The sequence below is a fragment of the Sus scrofa genome, chromosome 3, assembly GCF_054392235.1.
Source record: "Sus scrofa isolate SSC_HxYL_T2T_F1_AM1 chromosome 3, Sscrofa_HxYL_maternal_Yorkshire_Landrace_v2.0, whole genome shotgun sequence".
Lineage (NCBI taxonomy): Eukaryota > Metazoa > Chordata > Mammalia > Artiodactyla > Suidae > Sus > Sus scrofa.
Window position 1 is genome coordinate 98,783,339 of NC_139385.1, and position 14,626 is coordinate 98,797,964.

A 14,626-nucleotide genomic window follows, 5' to 3' on the forward strand; every position below is an offset into this window, starting at 1 on the left:
GTCTCAGTTGATGTGCAAAGATGATTCTTGTCTGAGTCATACAAGGCAATTACAGAGAAAGCCTAAAACACTGGCACTGGAGTGAGTGTGTGAGCCTGGTATGTAGCAGGGCGGGAGTACCACACACGCCCCACTTTTATCTTATTCCTTAGGCCTTCTCAAGACTTTCTGTGTAAGAATTAGGAAGTGGCATCATTTTGCTCTCCCAGTAGCCCTTTTACTGTACAGGTCCATCCATGTGTCCTTATCTGCAGCTCTATTAAAACTAATAATTACTTTCCTAATTATGACTAAACTGGATGACGTTTTCAACCCAAGAGTAAGCTTTGATAACCTGTATCTATGTAATTCGATGTGTACTTCTGACTCATGACAGCAATAATCTCTCCACAGGGCTTGGCCAGCAGGAGACAGTCAACCCTGGAGAGCTCCGTCCTGCTGTGTAACCTCTCCTGTTCAGTTCTGGCCCACTGGGGCTGTTTTAAAGATGCTTCCCAAAGATCCACGTTACCAGTTACTCAAGATGAATGCTCCCATTCTCTTTTGTGTGGGTCAGAGCGAGAGACCCGGACTGGGAGGAACTGATAGGCCAGTCTCACCTTTACAGAATGGCTCGTACCTTTCAGGATGGCTGTCGGCTACCAGGGCCCGGCTGGTCTTAGAGAGCTGATGTACCGTCTCTGCGTAGTCCTCCACTGCTTGTTCCAGAATCTGGTGCTTCTTCAACATAGAGACTGCACTCTGCTCATCCTACCAAGAGAGGGCACTGTCACAACCACAGCCGTCCCCTCCACCCCAGTACCACCTTGAAGATGAACTGTCTGCACCATGGGGCAGCTGAAGAAGACTTGGCAGAAAGAAAAAGCCCACAGGTGTGAAATGGGCAGTGCAACAGGGAGCATTTCAAGTGCGTCATGTGGACTGGACTGTGGGAGACTCTGAAAGATGGATGTGAGGATAACGCAGGATAACTGGGACCCTTTGGGGTATGAGATGGAGCCCAGGCAAACTGAGGGCACTCTGGCTGGCTGAAACTCCTCATAGTCAAACAGATGCAGATGTCAGCATTCTGGTCAGAGTACTTTCAAATAGTTTTTTTGGGGGGCGGGGGGGGCCACACCGTGGGATATGGAACTTCCCAGGCCAGGGGTTGAATCTGAGCTATAGCTGTGACCTATGCCACAGCTGCAGCAACACCAGCTTAAGCTGCTATGCCACACTGGCAACTCCTTAAATACTTTTACGTTGTCTCAAAAATATCTTGAGTATCATAAAAGGACTCCAGCAAATTTCTTTAATTTTTAAATTTTTTTGTCTTTTTGCCATTTCTTGGGCCGCTCCCACGGTAAATGGAGGCTCCCAGGCCAGGGGTCGAATCAGAGCTGTAGCTGCCAGGCTACGCCAGAGCCACAGCAACGCGGGATCCGAGCCTCGTCTGCAACCTACACCACAGCTCACGGCAACGCCGGATCGTTAACCCACTGAGCAAGGGCAGGGATCGAACCCGCAACCTCATGGTTCCTAGTTGGATTCGTTAACCACTGCTCCACGACAGGAACTCCTGAATTTCTATGTAAAATTTTAAAAGTGGGGCAGGATGAACCCAGTCTTAATAACAGATCGGTAATTAGACAGGAAAACTCTGTATCCAGGGGCAAAAAGCCAGGTTCCAGCCACCTGTTCACACCACACTGCCTCCGTGACTAAGGCAACAAGGAAATGTTTCACAAAGACACACCCTCAGCGGTGTACCAGCCTGGGGTCCAAGGCTGGCTGAGGCTCCGTAGGGTGGGGACGGGGTTGGCCTCCTGCCCTCACCTTGGCCTTCTCCTCAGACATCATGTACAGCTCCTGCTCACTCATCCACGCCTCGGCCTCGGCAGCATCGAAGTAGTACTGCTGGGCCCTGTGTGCCTCCTCCAGCCGCCGGTGCCGCTTCTCCGTCTCCTCGATGAGCTGGCCCCACAGCTGCTTCAGGTCGGCCAGCCTCTGCCGGATGGCCTCGGCACTGAGGCTGCTGCTGTCGGCAACGATGTTCTGGCTCCTCTCGAAAATGTCATCAATGCGAGGCTGGTGCCCCTGGATCTCCTTCTGGAGGGTCTGTGGGGTGGGGAACACGTGGTGCTGTGCCATTGCAGAGGCTGGAGAGAGCCCACCAGCCCGCAGAGCTCCCCCCGTCCTTCACCCTGTCATCTGGAACGTTATTCACCAGACAGAGCTGGCCTGGGCGGAAACATTTACCTGATTTTTCTTTATTAACAGCTGCACGGTCTGGAGATTGTGGCCATGATCCGTGGAAGTTGCCAAAGGCATCCTCTCTCCAACCCACAACTGGAACAAATTGTAAACAGGCGGTCAGGGCTGCTCAAAAAGAATACGTGTATCTCCTTGAATTATAGTTTTGTCTGGATATATGCCCAGAAGTGGGATTGTTGGATCATATGGTAGTTCTGTATTTAGTTTTCTAATTGTTCAAAAAGATATATACACCCCCATGTTCAAGGTAGTACTATTCACAATATCCAAGACATGGAAATAACCTAAATGGCCCTCAACAAATGAATGGATTAAGAAGATGTGGAACATACATACAATGGAGTACTACTCAGCCATAAAAAAAGAACAAAATAATGTCATTTGCAGCAACATAGATGTAACTAGAGATTATCATACTAAATGAAGTAAGTCAGAAAGCAAAAGACAAATACCATATGATATCACTTACATGTGGAATCTAAAATATGGCACAAATGAACCTATCTAAAGAACAGAAACAGACTTACAGACATGGAGAGCAGACTTGTGGCTGCCAAGGGGGAAGGAGTAGGGAGGGATGGACTGAGAGTTTGGGGTTAGTAGATGCAAACTATTACATATAGAATGGACAGGCAATGAGGTCCTACTGTATAGCACAGGGAACTATCCTAGTTTCTGGGGACAGACCAGGATGGAAAATATCATCAGAAAATGAATGTATATGTATGTAGGCAGGGTCACTTTGCTGTACAGCAAAAATTGGCACAATGCTGTAAATCAAATATACTTGAATAAAAATTTAAGTACATTTTTAAAAAAGACTATGTGATACAAACAAGGGCAGGATGGGCTCGTAGGGAGGCTGGCGTGAGAGATGAAGTGTGTTCAGTGCTGCCAGGATGGGTGACCCGGGGAACCTGTCTTTCTTCTGCAACAGGGGGTGAGGGCCAGCCTTCCAGACCTTACTGTGTCCTCAATGCCAGACTCTCTGTGGGTCCCCTTACTTTGTTTTTAAAATTACTACTCTAGGGGCATTAAAATCCTTCAATTAGTTTTTAGAAAACTGGACAGAAAAACGGAGTTGCATTTTGTGTGAGTACATAGAGCAGGGCTTTGACAGCTCAGCCACCACTGGGATGTGGCCTAAGGTGGGCCAGACACAGATGTGAGGACTCAGGTGCCAGGTGGGCCGAGCGAGAAGGTACTCACGATCTCGTCCTCCACGTCCCGGTTAAACTGATGGATCTCTTTGGAGGCCAGCAGGTTCTGCTTCCTCTCATTTAGGGGCTCCAGCAGCTCCATGAACTTGGTCTGCACGGTGAGCCGCTTGCTGTCCACCTCGTCTGTGCTCTTCCCCTCCTGGCTCAGGGCCTGTGCCTGGCTCTGGAGCTCCTCAATCTCCTTCTTCCGCACCTCCATCTGATTCTCCAGCATCTGAGGGCGGAAGACAGACATACCTTCACACCCGAGACCAAGGGAAACATGGATGTGGCTGTAAAATGTTCCCATCTGGCACTGGCCAAAAGGGGAGATCCAAGAATATTAACTGACAGTCAGCGGGCACCCCAAGAAATGGTTCTGCATGCCTAGCAAGCTAGCAACTAGCACTCCACTTTGTCAGCTGATGTTTCCAAAAACCCCTTTCTAGGATTTTTAAACGTGAGAGCAAAAGTCAAATTTATCCAGGAACCGAGGAGGTAAATGGCAGTAAAAACAAGAATTAATTATGGGGAAAGGATGTTTGTTCAGAAGCCATAACGATGCTGGAAACCAGCTGAGGCACCAGGAAGGAGTCAAGTCTTGGGTTTCCAGTTCTTTTAGGTGAAAAGGAGAGCTAACGTTACCATCTCAATTTCTTCAATCAAAAAGCTTATTATTCTTTCTAAAAACACTGACTAATTAGGTGAAAACATATTAATTGTGTATTTACATGAGGAAAATGGGCAAAAGCAGAAGCAGCAATGGCTCACTCAGGAAACACCGCCCTGGCGTATGTATACGGACAGCTTAGACACAAGATGACAGTATCTGGGGATAAACTGGCTCCCTCTTGTGGGGGTGGGGGGGACCTTGACCACACGCTGCAAACCCAGCCCAGGGAGCTCAGGAAGGTTCTGCCACACACTTGCTTGCTCAGCCTCAACGGGAGCTGTTTTCTTGTAAATTTGAAGTTAATTTTATTTGCCCTTAGAGGGGCTCTACTGTGATGCAAAAAACCCTGAACTTCTTTTATTAGTCCTGAGCAACTCAGACAACTATCACATACCTAGACCATGTACACAGTAAAGTATGCAAACACGACTACCTCCCTCACGTAAACTGCGGAACTAGAGGAAATGATTATTTACTCGACTGCTAAATGGTTGATACTACCCAGCAACTAAGATGATGATAAAAGAATATTCCCACATACAGACACCCAATACTCCTACTGATACTGTGTCTTTCCATGTGATTCTGAAAATGTCCTCCATGCTGTGAGAGCCCACTGTGCTAGGTTAAAATCCCTTCACACACTAAGGGATGTTTGAGAACAAGGTGGACGAGTTAAGACTATTAGGACCACAGCAAGGAAAGAGCCAGGGCCCCAACGTGCACTGGCCCCGGCCACTCGCCTGTTGCTTTTTCAGCAGGATGTTGACACTGGTGAGGTCTTTGCCGTAATCATCAGATTGAATCTGACTCTCCAGGCCGTGCAGCCATTTGTCCAGGTCTGCACAGCTCTGGGTGAAGAGTTCAGCCTTGTTTGCATCGAAGAGCCGCTGGGCCTTGGTCTGCGTGGTGGATTCAAGGACTTCCCACATTTTATGCAAACCTGTGAGTTTCTCCTTTACCACGGCTTCCGTCTCCGGCTTTTCTGAAATGAGCTGCATTCCTTCCTGAAAGACACATGTAAATGCAGTTTGCAGAACAGGTGTCACTGTGAAAAATGAGCCTGAGATAGTTGATCTGTGATTTACCTCTTCATCACACACACACACACACACACACACACACACTCACTCTCTCTCTCTCCACATGGGAATTACTGCTCAACAAAATCAACAATGGCCTGGCCTACCATGGCTTTCATTGGAAAGTGGAGTGGAGCATCATTTGACTGCTGGGCTTTGGGACATTTAATGCTAATAACCTCAGACTTCACCCACTCCACATCACCCCCCCAAAGATGTAACAAACGAATTTAACCCTTAAGAGCCTGAAACAACATAAAGACTGTGAAAGGAAGGAAGGGAGGAAAAGAAGGGAAAGGAAGGGAATGTCACACTCATATTCAATTGAACCGCAGAGACCATCCCTGTGCCAAAACAATACATTTTAAATTATTATAGAGCCTCGTACACAGAAGTTGCCCAAGAAAAACAGAGAAACTTAAAAAATACATAACATTCCTAAGCTCTGTGCAATTGGACCTGCTCAGTGTCTGCTGTAGTCCAGCACACATAATATGACCAAGAGTGAGGACGCTGCCCAAGGGTGCACAGTCCATTGAGGGCAGCAGACGGGATGCACAACGGAAACTCAGACTCCAGTATTCATCACAAAATAAAGTAAGCATTTTGCGCCACCTGGGTGGGTTTCTGCTTTTCTCCCGTCTGCTGGGGGCATCAATGTGAGGAGCTGGTAAGTGGAAGTGGGATTGCTCCTGGCTGTGTAACTTCTGCTTGTTGTCAGATACAACTCAATTATGCTGGAAAACGTGCTTCATAAAAAGGAGCTCATTTCTTCCTCATTTGGTTCTCTCACCACAGCCACACTGCGGAAATGGCAGCCCCATCCAACATTTTAACTCACCTTCTCAATTTTGTCAAGCCATTCTTTGTTGGATGCGAGTTCTGCCATAAATGCTTGATGTTTTAACCATTTACTGTGCAGATTTCTGGCTTCATCATAAGACATGTCCTGGGCTGTAAGCATCTTTTCATTGATCCAGAGAGACAACTAGGAAAGAAAAAAGATCAGAGATTGTGATCACCGACATCAGCTTTTTTTCTGCCTGGAAAGAGCTGTTATGTTGCAGTATGCACACTGCACAGGTCTCCATGTCAACAGACAACCAAACATTCACTTTACAGCTCTGGCCTGTCACAACAGGTATGTCCACTGTATGGACACTGTACTTGAAGCCTTGCTCCGAACTATGTTTCTAACACTAAATCCAGAAGTACAAAAGTGCTCCCAGCCAGCTTTCCAACCATGGCACTCTTACTCAGCTTTCCCCTAAAGACTTGTGTTTAAAATTCTGCCCTAACCAGTCTAAGTCGTAATCTCTCTTCTCTTTCAAACACCCATGCCGGCTTTGCCATGTTAATCATAATGTCGTGTTTTTCACTTCATTCAGTAATCTTTTCACTCTCTTAATTCTATTATTTAAAAAACCCCAACCCCCTACCCTTTTATGCCTCCCTCTTCTTCACGGGCACACCTATGGGGAAGCCAAAACGCCTCACTGTAGGGTGAAGCAACCCTGACGGCCTCTCACTGGGTGTCAGACTGTCAAGTCTGAGTCCCCTTCACCTTTTCTTCTATAGCCTCTCCTTCTGTAAAGAGCCTTCCATTCAGACTGAGCACTTCACAGGACTTGATCTTGAGACCCACCATTTCTGCCTAGACCCGAAAGGGAAGCCTCGGCACGAACATGCCAGCTGCTGAGAGGTCTGAGAAGACAGGTTCTCTCAGGAGGCTACCGAGAGAGTGTGCCCAGCTTCGGGCCCTGGACATGCTTCCTCCTGCTAGCTTTCATCTCCATTTGCCTGGCTCCTCACTGCCTGCCTGGAATTGGCCATGCTGAGGTCTTAATTCCTACTCCATCATAGCACTAAACAGGAAGAGCTTTCATTTGCCCGGGCAGAAAATACACAAACGCATTTTACAGAGTCAGCTTGGAACCAGAGGCAAACATCTTCAGGGGCTGTGCCCTTTCTCCCACATGACCATGAGAAGCCATTCTTTCATTTCATTTATTTTTATTTTTATTTTTTGTCTTAGGGCCATACCTGCGGCATATGAAAGTTCCCAGACTAGGGTTCAAATCTGAGCCGCAGCCGAAGGCCTAGGCCATGGGCAGGGCAACTCTGAATCCATGCCACATCTGTGACCTACGCTGCAGGAATGCTGGATCCTTAACTCACCAGGCAAGGCCAGGGATCGAATCTGCATCCTCATGGACGCTGGGTCGGGTTCTTAACACACTGAGCCACAACAGGAACTCCGTGAGAAGCCCCTCTTAACACCCGTTGCTGCCATGACAAATGTGCACCAAAACTGCTTCATGGTCCCATCACCAAAGGTTTAGGAATGCGTATAAAGCCATCAGAAGTCCTTACAGAATCAACAATTGCAAGGCCATTTGCTGGCTCTCTGGGCTACTATTGCAAAAGGCTTCCCCATAAATTTGCTTCAACAATAGAAAGTCTGTTCTTTGGAAACGATGTCAAGGAGGGCGATGTGGGTCACAGGAGCACCCCGACTCTGCACACAGCTGAATTCCCAGGCAACACACCCCTGCCTTCCTCAGGATACTCACCCCCACGCAGGAGTGGGTGGGGGCCGAAAGCATAAGGCAGCGAGATCACTGAAGTCACTCTTTATTAAGGGGAAAAACAGTAAATCTCAGAAAGCCCTTTGTAAGCAAAGACCATAAATTTGTTAAGCAATAGAAACACTAAATTTCTTACTTTAAAAAAATTACCTATTCTCCTTCCAGTTTTCTGAGTAGCTAAGATCTGAAACGCCATGGCCATTCAGTATTAGGAGAAAAGAGTTGAAAAGGAAACCAAAATGGTAAAACTTTCCCCGGTATTCTGCACACACACTCAACACAGTAAAAGGCATTTATCCAGAGTGCAAAGGACATTCACATATTTGCACTATTCATAACCACCTACCCAAGAGAGATTTAAAAGAAAAGAGCCGCATAAAAATCAGAGGCTTATACACAAATCTGCTCTTTGCTGAACACATCATCCTACAGATAAAGCAGGATGCCAGGCGGCACAATGAAATGGGGCAATGGAACGTGCTAGTTCATCAGCCCTCCATCAGCATTCTGGAATCAGAGTCACAGTGATTATTTGTGGGCATTTACAAAGGTCATTTAAGAATATACTCATTCTCTGCGGAACAGAGCGCTGTGCAGATGGGAAAAGGAGAGGAACAATGCTTTGATCACTGGATTAATAAGCTCAAAGCAGAGCAGTGAACCCGCTCTCCCTGTGCCACCCCATCTTGTTATGCTGCCCTCCCGGAAAAAAAAAAAAAAATCAGTTTCAGAAAACAGGAGGTATGGTGTGAGGGAATGAAAGAGAAAAACATTTCTGCTTTTCAGTCATTCATTTTTCAGGATATCACATTAAAACAACAGTACAAAAATTACGATGCTCTTTGTACCACTGTCTATAACTGGGGCCTCTGCTCATTCCCACTGCATTGTAGCAGTGAGTGTCCCCATCCACAAAGTGTTTGGTGTGGGGGGGTGGCAATGACGGCAGATTTCACCACCCGGCCTCCTCCAGCCTCTAACCCACAGGGAAAGGAATGTGACAAAGAGACAATCTGGAGTCCCCAGGTCTTGAACACCACCAACAGCCAGCAACAGTATTAAATCTGACCTCCAGGTGCTCTGTAAATATCCACCAGCACAATAACTGGTAGGTTTTCTAATGCAGGGCGTGTCCACACATGAACTCCATTCTCAGAGATTCAGGCTTGGAGGGGGCATATTTTAATGAGGCTGGAGAGTGGAAAGTTTATAGCCAAATAATATTAACAGTATTTGCTTGTAGTTCTACACCAAGGGTTTTGGAGCCTCCAAATCTGACCTGAATTCCATCACTTTGTGGAAATTATATATAAATATGTGAGACACTGAGCAACCCCAGCAGATCCTGGGGTTGTGCTTACTTTTAATGAGGTTCAAGGACAGAAAAGGGAAATGGCAGAGCAGTCATTAAGAGACCTGCAAATCATCTCCAGGACGAAGAAGCCCAGCCAAAACCTTCGTGCATACCTTGAGGAGAGATCCCGCAGGACCGAGCCCTCCGGGCGTGCCTAACGGTCACCGCTGTGGCTTAAGCATCAAACTCCTTGTAACCAAGGATGCTAATTTGGAACAAGAGCTTGACAAAGATCTAAAGATCTACTAAAACTATTTCCTGTGATTCTACTGGGAAGGACTATTGTTTTATCTCCTTAATTTTCCCACGCATTTCTATTTATGAATCTACCATGTGTGTAAGTGGAAAATCAGAGGCTGGACATTTCAACTGAGCTTCTCTCAAAGGTCCCTCTGCTCTCTCACCTCCTGCTCATTTCCTGGCATTCTTTTCCCCAAGTTTAGTCCAGGTTTCACCATGCTCAGGTCGACGAATTTGCCCTTTAAGCCAGGGTATGGAATCCCACCCATTTCCCCAGCACACCCCTTCCACTATGGCCTGAGGTTAAAATGAGTCTTAATGGTGCTTCAAGGGGAACAGCAAGCTACTTCAGGGACCTCCGATCTAGGAAAGGAATGGCTCAGGCTGCAAATGACTCCTGACAATTTCCACTTCCGCCTACGCTGATGGGCCACTTGGTATTCACTGCAGCACAACTGCAACTCTACACAGTTGGCCTTGGATCCCATTACTCTCCCCTATGCCTTGCCTGGGGACATGAATGCCTCTTTAAATGAGCATCCTATTCAAATGATGTCACCTGAAGCAGCACGCCTGTCCTCAGCCTGTCTGGCTCCTGACAACACCTGCCTTCCCGAGACCCAGACTCATCCATGTGGCTGTGAAAGCTGACAAACCTCAAGGTACATAGTTGAGGGGCTTTCTTTCCTTTGTCACTGGCAGAGCATACTATAAGATTTACAGTCAGCCAGGCGTTTAATGGACGTGAAAGACTGCTTCAGTCACTGACTCTTGACTTGACCGTTGTTAGAGCTGTATTTCTCTTAATACGCAGCCATAAGTTCGCATGCAAGGGCTCTGTAATGGTTCCAGTCATATTCTTAGTATATGACCTTGATCCTCTCCCCACGCCCTCTAGCTCCTCTTCCCCAAGGTCCTCGAAGCTGGATATTCTTCATCCCATTTCTGCCTGCGATGGGATTGGGTCTAATAAACCAGGGAGAACTGAGTCTCACTGTGGTTCTCGGGCAGAGAGTGAAATACGACATGCTCATGATCCCACATGTGTGAAGTCAGCAAGATGCTTGGTTCCCACTAGCGTGCAGACAGACTGCACTTTTCTGGCCAACTTCAGTTTTCCACGTTTGTTTATGCATGTATCAGAGGAGCATAAAATAGTATGAGAATCATCAGATTAATACCACATGTTAAAGCTCATGTTCAAAGTCAGGATTACTGGTCTTGGCACGTTAGACACATACCTGAGGAGGCTGAAAGATGGCTATTTTAAGGTCTTCAGTGAGTAAGAAATTCAGTTTTTATTTTGTTTAAATCTTTCTTCTTACCTGGGGATCCAATTGTAGCTCCTTCCTTTCAAGCTATTAAATGTGTGTTATCTTACTTTATTTTTTGTCTTTTAAGGACCACACCCATGGTATATGGAGGTTCCCAGGCTAGGGGTCGAATCGGAGCTGCAGCTGCCAGCCTACACCACAGCCACAGCAATGTGGGATCCAAGCCTCATCTGTGACCTACACCACAGCTCACAGCAATGCTGGATCCTTAACCCACTGAGCAAGGCCAGGAATCAAACTTGCATCCTCATGGATACTATTTGGGTTTGTTACCACTGAGCCATCATAGGAACTCCAAATGTGTGTTATTTTAAATAGTTCAACTATAGTATTAGATGCTTTTAGGTTATAGAACAATTTAGAATATCCCTAACCTTTGAGGAGAAGGGAAATGTTCCATATCCGCATTGTCCATGTAACACAGCAGCCACGAATCACAGCTGGCTATTGAGCACTTAAAATACAGCTAGTATGATGGAGGAACTACACTCTCAATTTTAATTAACTTAAAAAGAGACAGACACATGTGGCTAGTGTCTACTACTGGACAGGACAGTTCCAGACTACAATATTCCAGATTGTAATAATCTGGTTAAGTGGTAGCTTGTAGGCTGGAGAAATAACACTGCCCCACTTGCAAATTACATGATGTGAATTTCCGGCCTCAGTAAATTTTATAATTCCAAGGGCTCTTCTGCCAAATCCTTGGTGGCTCTTGTTTACAAAAGAGGAAAGGAGGAGTTGAAGACATACCTCTTGACAATCTTGCAGGAATTTCTGAAGATCCCTGTTGTCCTTCAGTCTCATCAGAAGCTCACTTGCTGCTTCGCGATTCTTCCTATGTCTGTAATAATGATAATAAAACCAATTTAAAAGAGAGGAAGTAGGGCATCTTGAAATAGAGAATTTAGCACTCAGTTTCTTTCCTGGGTTTCTACGTATGCTGAAAAGAGCTTGCCTTTCGGTCTCAATTATGTCAGGGAGACAAGATAAACAAGAGAGTTTAGCATCTTCCAAACAAGTAAGCCATCGTACCAGAGACCCAAACACCTGCTGCAGCCACAGAACAGGCCAGGATGCCGTCAAAAGAGCCTCATAAATCTGGTGCTGGAAAAAGCTATCTGAGCATGTGCTGAGTATGAAGTCTCCATGCTAGGAACTGAGGGAGAACAGGAAACAGATCCTCAGGAAACTCAACTGGGTAACAGGCCACATACATGGTAACAAACATATATATATATAAAATCATGTAACTAGCTTTAAACGAACCTTTCTTGATCACCAAATTCCCATCTTGAGAAAAACTCACCAAAAACAACCACAAACCAGGAATAAAAATTTTTAGACCTGTGAGATCATCTACTGCCTCGATCCCATTCTTTACTGGCAGAGAAGGGTCACCAAGGTTTAAAGAAGTTAAAGCACAAAACCTTAACCAGAAAACTTACAAGAACTTGTTAAATGACAGGGGACACAGGGCACTGGCTCCCCAGGCCGGACACCGTGCATGGCTTCTCAGCATGCCCCTCAGACCTGCCACAACTCACCCATAGGCCTCCTTTACATGCCCAGAGCTTCTCCATCAGACTGTGCAGAAGAGCTGAGAATGCTGGGGGTGCCAGGCAAAAGGCAAACCGTGCCTTCACGCGGTTTGACTGTCTCACGGAGACCCACACCACACTGAGCATGGAGAAGCATTGCCGGAAGACAGCTGCTCTGTACTCCTGAGGGACCCCAGCGAGCCAGGCAGCCTAAGCGCAGGGTACCGAGAGGGGCAGAGGAACTGTGCCAATCAGGAGGTCTGGGTTTTCATTCCAATTCCCAAAGCTATTTCTTGCTGTGGTGGCTGAGCAAGGGCTCGCCACCAGCCCTGTCAGCCCCGAGGGCAGGTAGGAGGTACAGCACAGCCTCTGATTCACTACAATGCCAAGGAAGGGAAGCCCAGGGAGGGCTGGCTTTTAAAGAACCTTCTCCGAGAGGAAGAAAGATCTTACAGTGATGCATGTGTCACAGGGGCCTGCAGTGAGTGCTGACAACAAGGGACAGTGGCAGTACTGCAGCTACAATCTGCCTGGGGACCGAAGGGAAATGCCTTCGGCGTCTGCAGGTACCAGCAACCACAGAACACAGGGAGTGATGTGAATGGAAGCAATACTGTCCAGGAATTGTTCAATACATTTGATACACAGGGTGACTTTTTTCTTTTTAAATTGAAAGGGGTTCTCAAGTTTCTGGGAGAAGAATCTTAATATGTTTATACCACTTAGGCAAATGCAGAAATAGAAAACTGCTACTTATGTAATATGCTAAATGAAAAGGGTTTATGCATAGCCAGTGATATAAACTCCAAGGCACAGACTGGAAAGCCAAAACTAAAATGACAGGTGTGAAGGATGAGATCAAAAGGTAGTAGTTTCTATGTGACCCGCCCCCCCATTTTTAATACCGTTGCTTTTATAACAAAAATAAGGGCCAAAGTCCCTTTACTTCAGTGTTTTCCTTTCTCAGAGATCAAAAATTTTAAAAAAGTTTTTAAAGACTGTTAGTGATTTTTGGACTAAAAGAATCAGTCATCTAAAAATGTGGGTGGGGAAGGAATGTCGAGAAAAGTTCTTCAAGTTCCCAACCCTCAAATTCCAGTCACTATTTGTAGGGAGGTTTAAGAAAAATAAAGTGAACCATCAGAAGGAAGGTAACTTGAGCTGAAGTCAAGGCATAAAATCCAAGAGTCCTGCCTTCAGTCAAAGCCCTTGAACAAAAGATCCCATTCCCTTCCCCGGCATCAGGAGAAAATGCTACGAAGGCGGGGAGGAATCAGTTAAAAAAGGACATGCAACCTGGAAGCTCACAGAAATAATCGAAGTAAAAATAACTTCAAACACTGAGAAAATTCACTAAGAGAGAAATGCCACCAGATGGAACCTTGAATGTATCTCTTACATAATCAAGACTCACACGGGCCCCATGGATTTCCACCTGGACAACTTTTCTCTCCCAGTAGTGCCATGAAGGAAGCACAGGCCAAGGGGTGAGTTAGGGTCCAAGTGACACGGATCGGGAGGGCATGGGGAAGGCCTCTGAGCGATGTGCTCTGTGGCGTGAACAACAGCTACCCAGACAGTGAAGACTGCTGCTGACTCACAAAACCCTGGAGAGAAGTGAGCATGGCTTTACCCAGGGGCTTCCAGAGGAAGTGAAACCCGGGAAGGTCTTTCAAGGCTGGATCGTGGATTTAATTAGAGGGAACTTGACCATCGGTTCCCACAGTGGAGAGGGGAATTCATTACTCTTTCCCCGTAAGGATTGAGTTCCTGGCTTTAGCCGGTCTGTCTTCTGCTGAAGAAAAGCTGTCCAGGTAGAAACCCATGGGGCGCGTGTGAGTCTTGATTATGTAAGAGATACATTCAAGGTTCCATCTGGTGGCATTTATTACAGAGCCCTAATAAGAGCGCTCTCTGTCTGGGGTGAGCTTGCATCTTTTGCTTTCTTCCCATCGCTCACTTCCTACTCCAATCATGAGACTCCAAAGCATCTCCTCACATGAAGCAGATGCAGGGCTTAACTCTGGTTCTTGTGGAAAGTAAGAGTCACAGGTCCTGAATAAAGCGGGTGGATAATTTTTAAGCTTCTTTTTCCTATGTGAGATAGGGGCTGCCTTTATGAAACTGGACACTTTTCCTTTTCTTCCAGGACTGCACTGTGGCTGGAATTTTCCTCTGAGCCAAGAAGCTTGCCTGTTTGCACCCCCGAGTGGGCTTGGGCAGGAGGCGCCTTTCCATCCAGCCGCAAGCACTTTAAGGGCCTCTCACACCCCACCCACACTGCTGAAGAGTTGGTGTCTTTGTTCTAGTATTTTTCATTTCCACAAACTCAGGGGTAATTGACGAGATTTCCGGACCG

General features: G+C 46.5%; 1 protein-coding gene across 6 annotated transcripts in view; it reads right to left on the reverse strand.

Annotated features, from left to right (window-relative positions):
• The window catches only part of SPTBN1 (spectrin beta, non-erythrocytic 1), a 199,024-nt gene that overhangs the window by 20,069 nt on the left and 164,329 nt on the right, over positions 1–14,626 (reverse strand). For all 6 annotated transcript variants that reach the window (XR_002342956.2, XR_014841956.1, XM_021088218.2 and 3 more), the window contains 7 exons: positions 11,480–11,570; positions 6,052–6,198; positions 4,872–5,135; positions 3,466–3,690; positions 2,242–2,331; positions 1,819–2,100; positions 620–750 (listed from right to left, as the gene is read on the reverse strand). Coding sequence is in view for 4 of the 6 variants with exons in the window: in XM_021088218.2 (XP_020943877.1) it covers positions 620–750; positions 1,819–2,100; positions 2,242–2,331; positions 3,466–3,690; positions 4,872–5,135; positions 6,052–6,198; positions 11,480–11,570 (1,230 nt within the window). In the remaining 2 variants the exon portion in view is untranslated. The remainder of the gene's footprint in view (positions 1–619; positions 751–1,818; positions 2,101–2,241; positions 2,332–3,465; positions 3,691–4,871; positions 5,136–6,051; positions 6,199–11,479; positions 11,571–14,626) is intronic.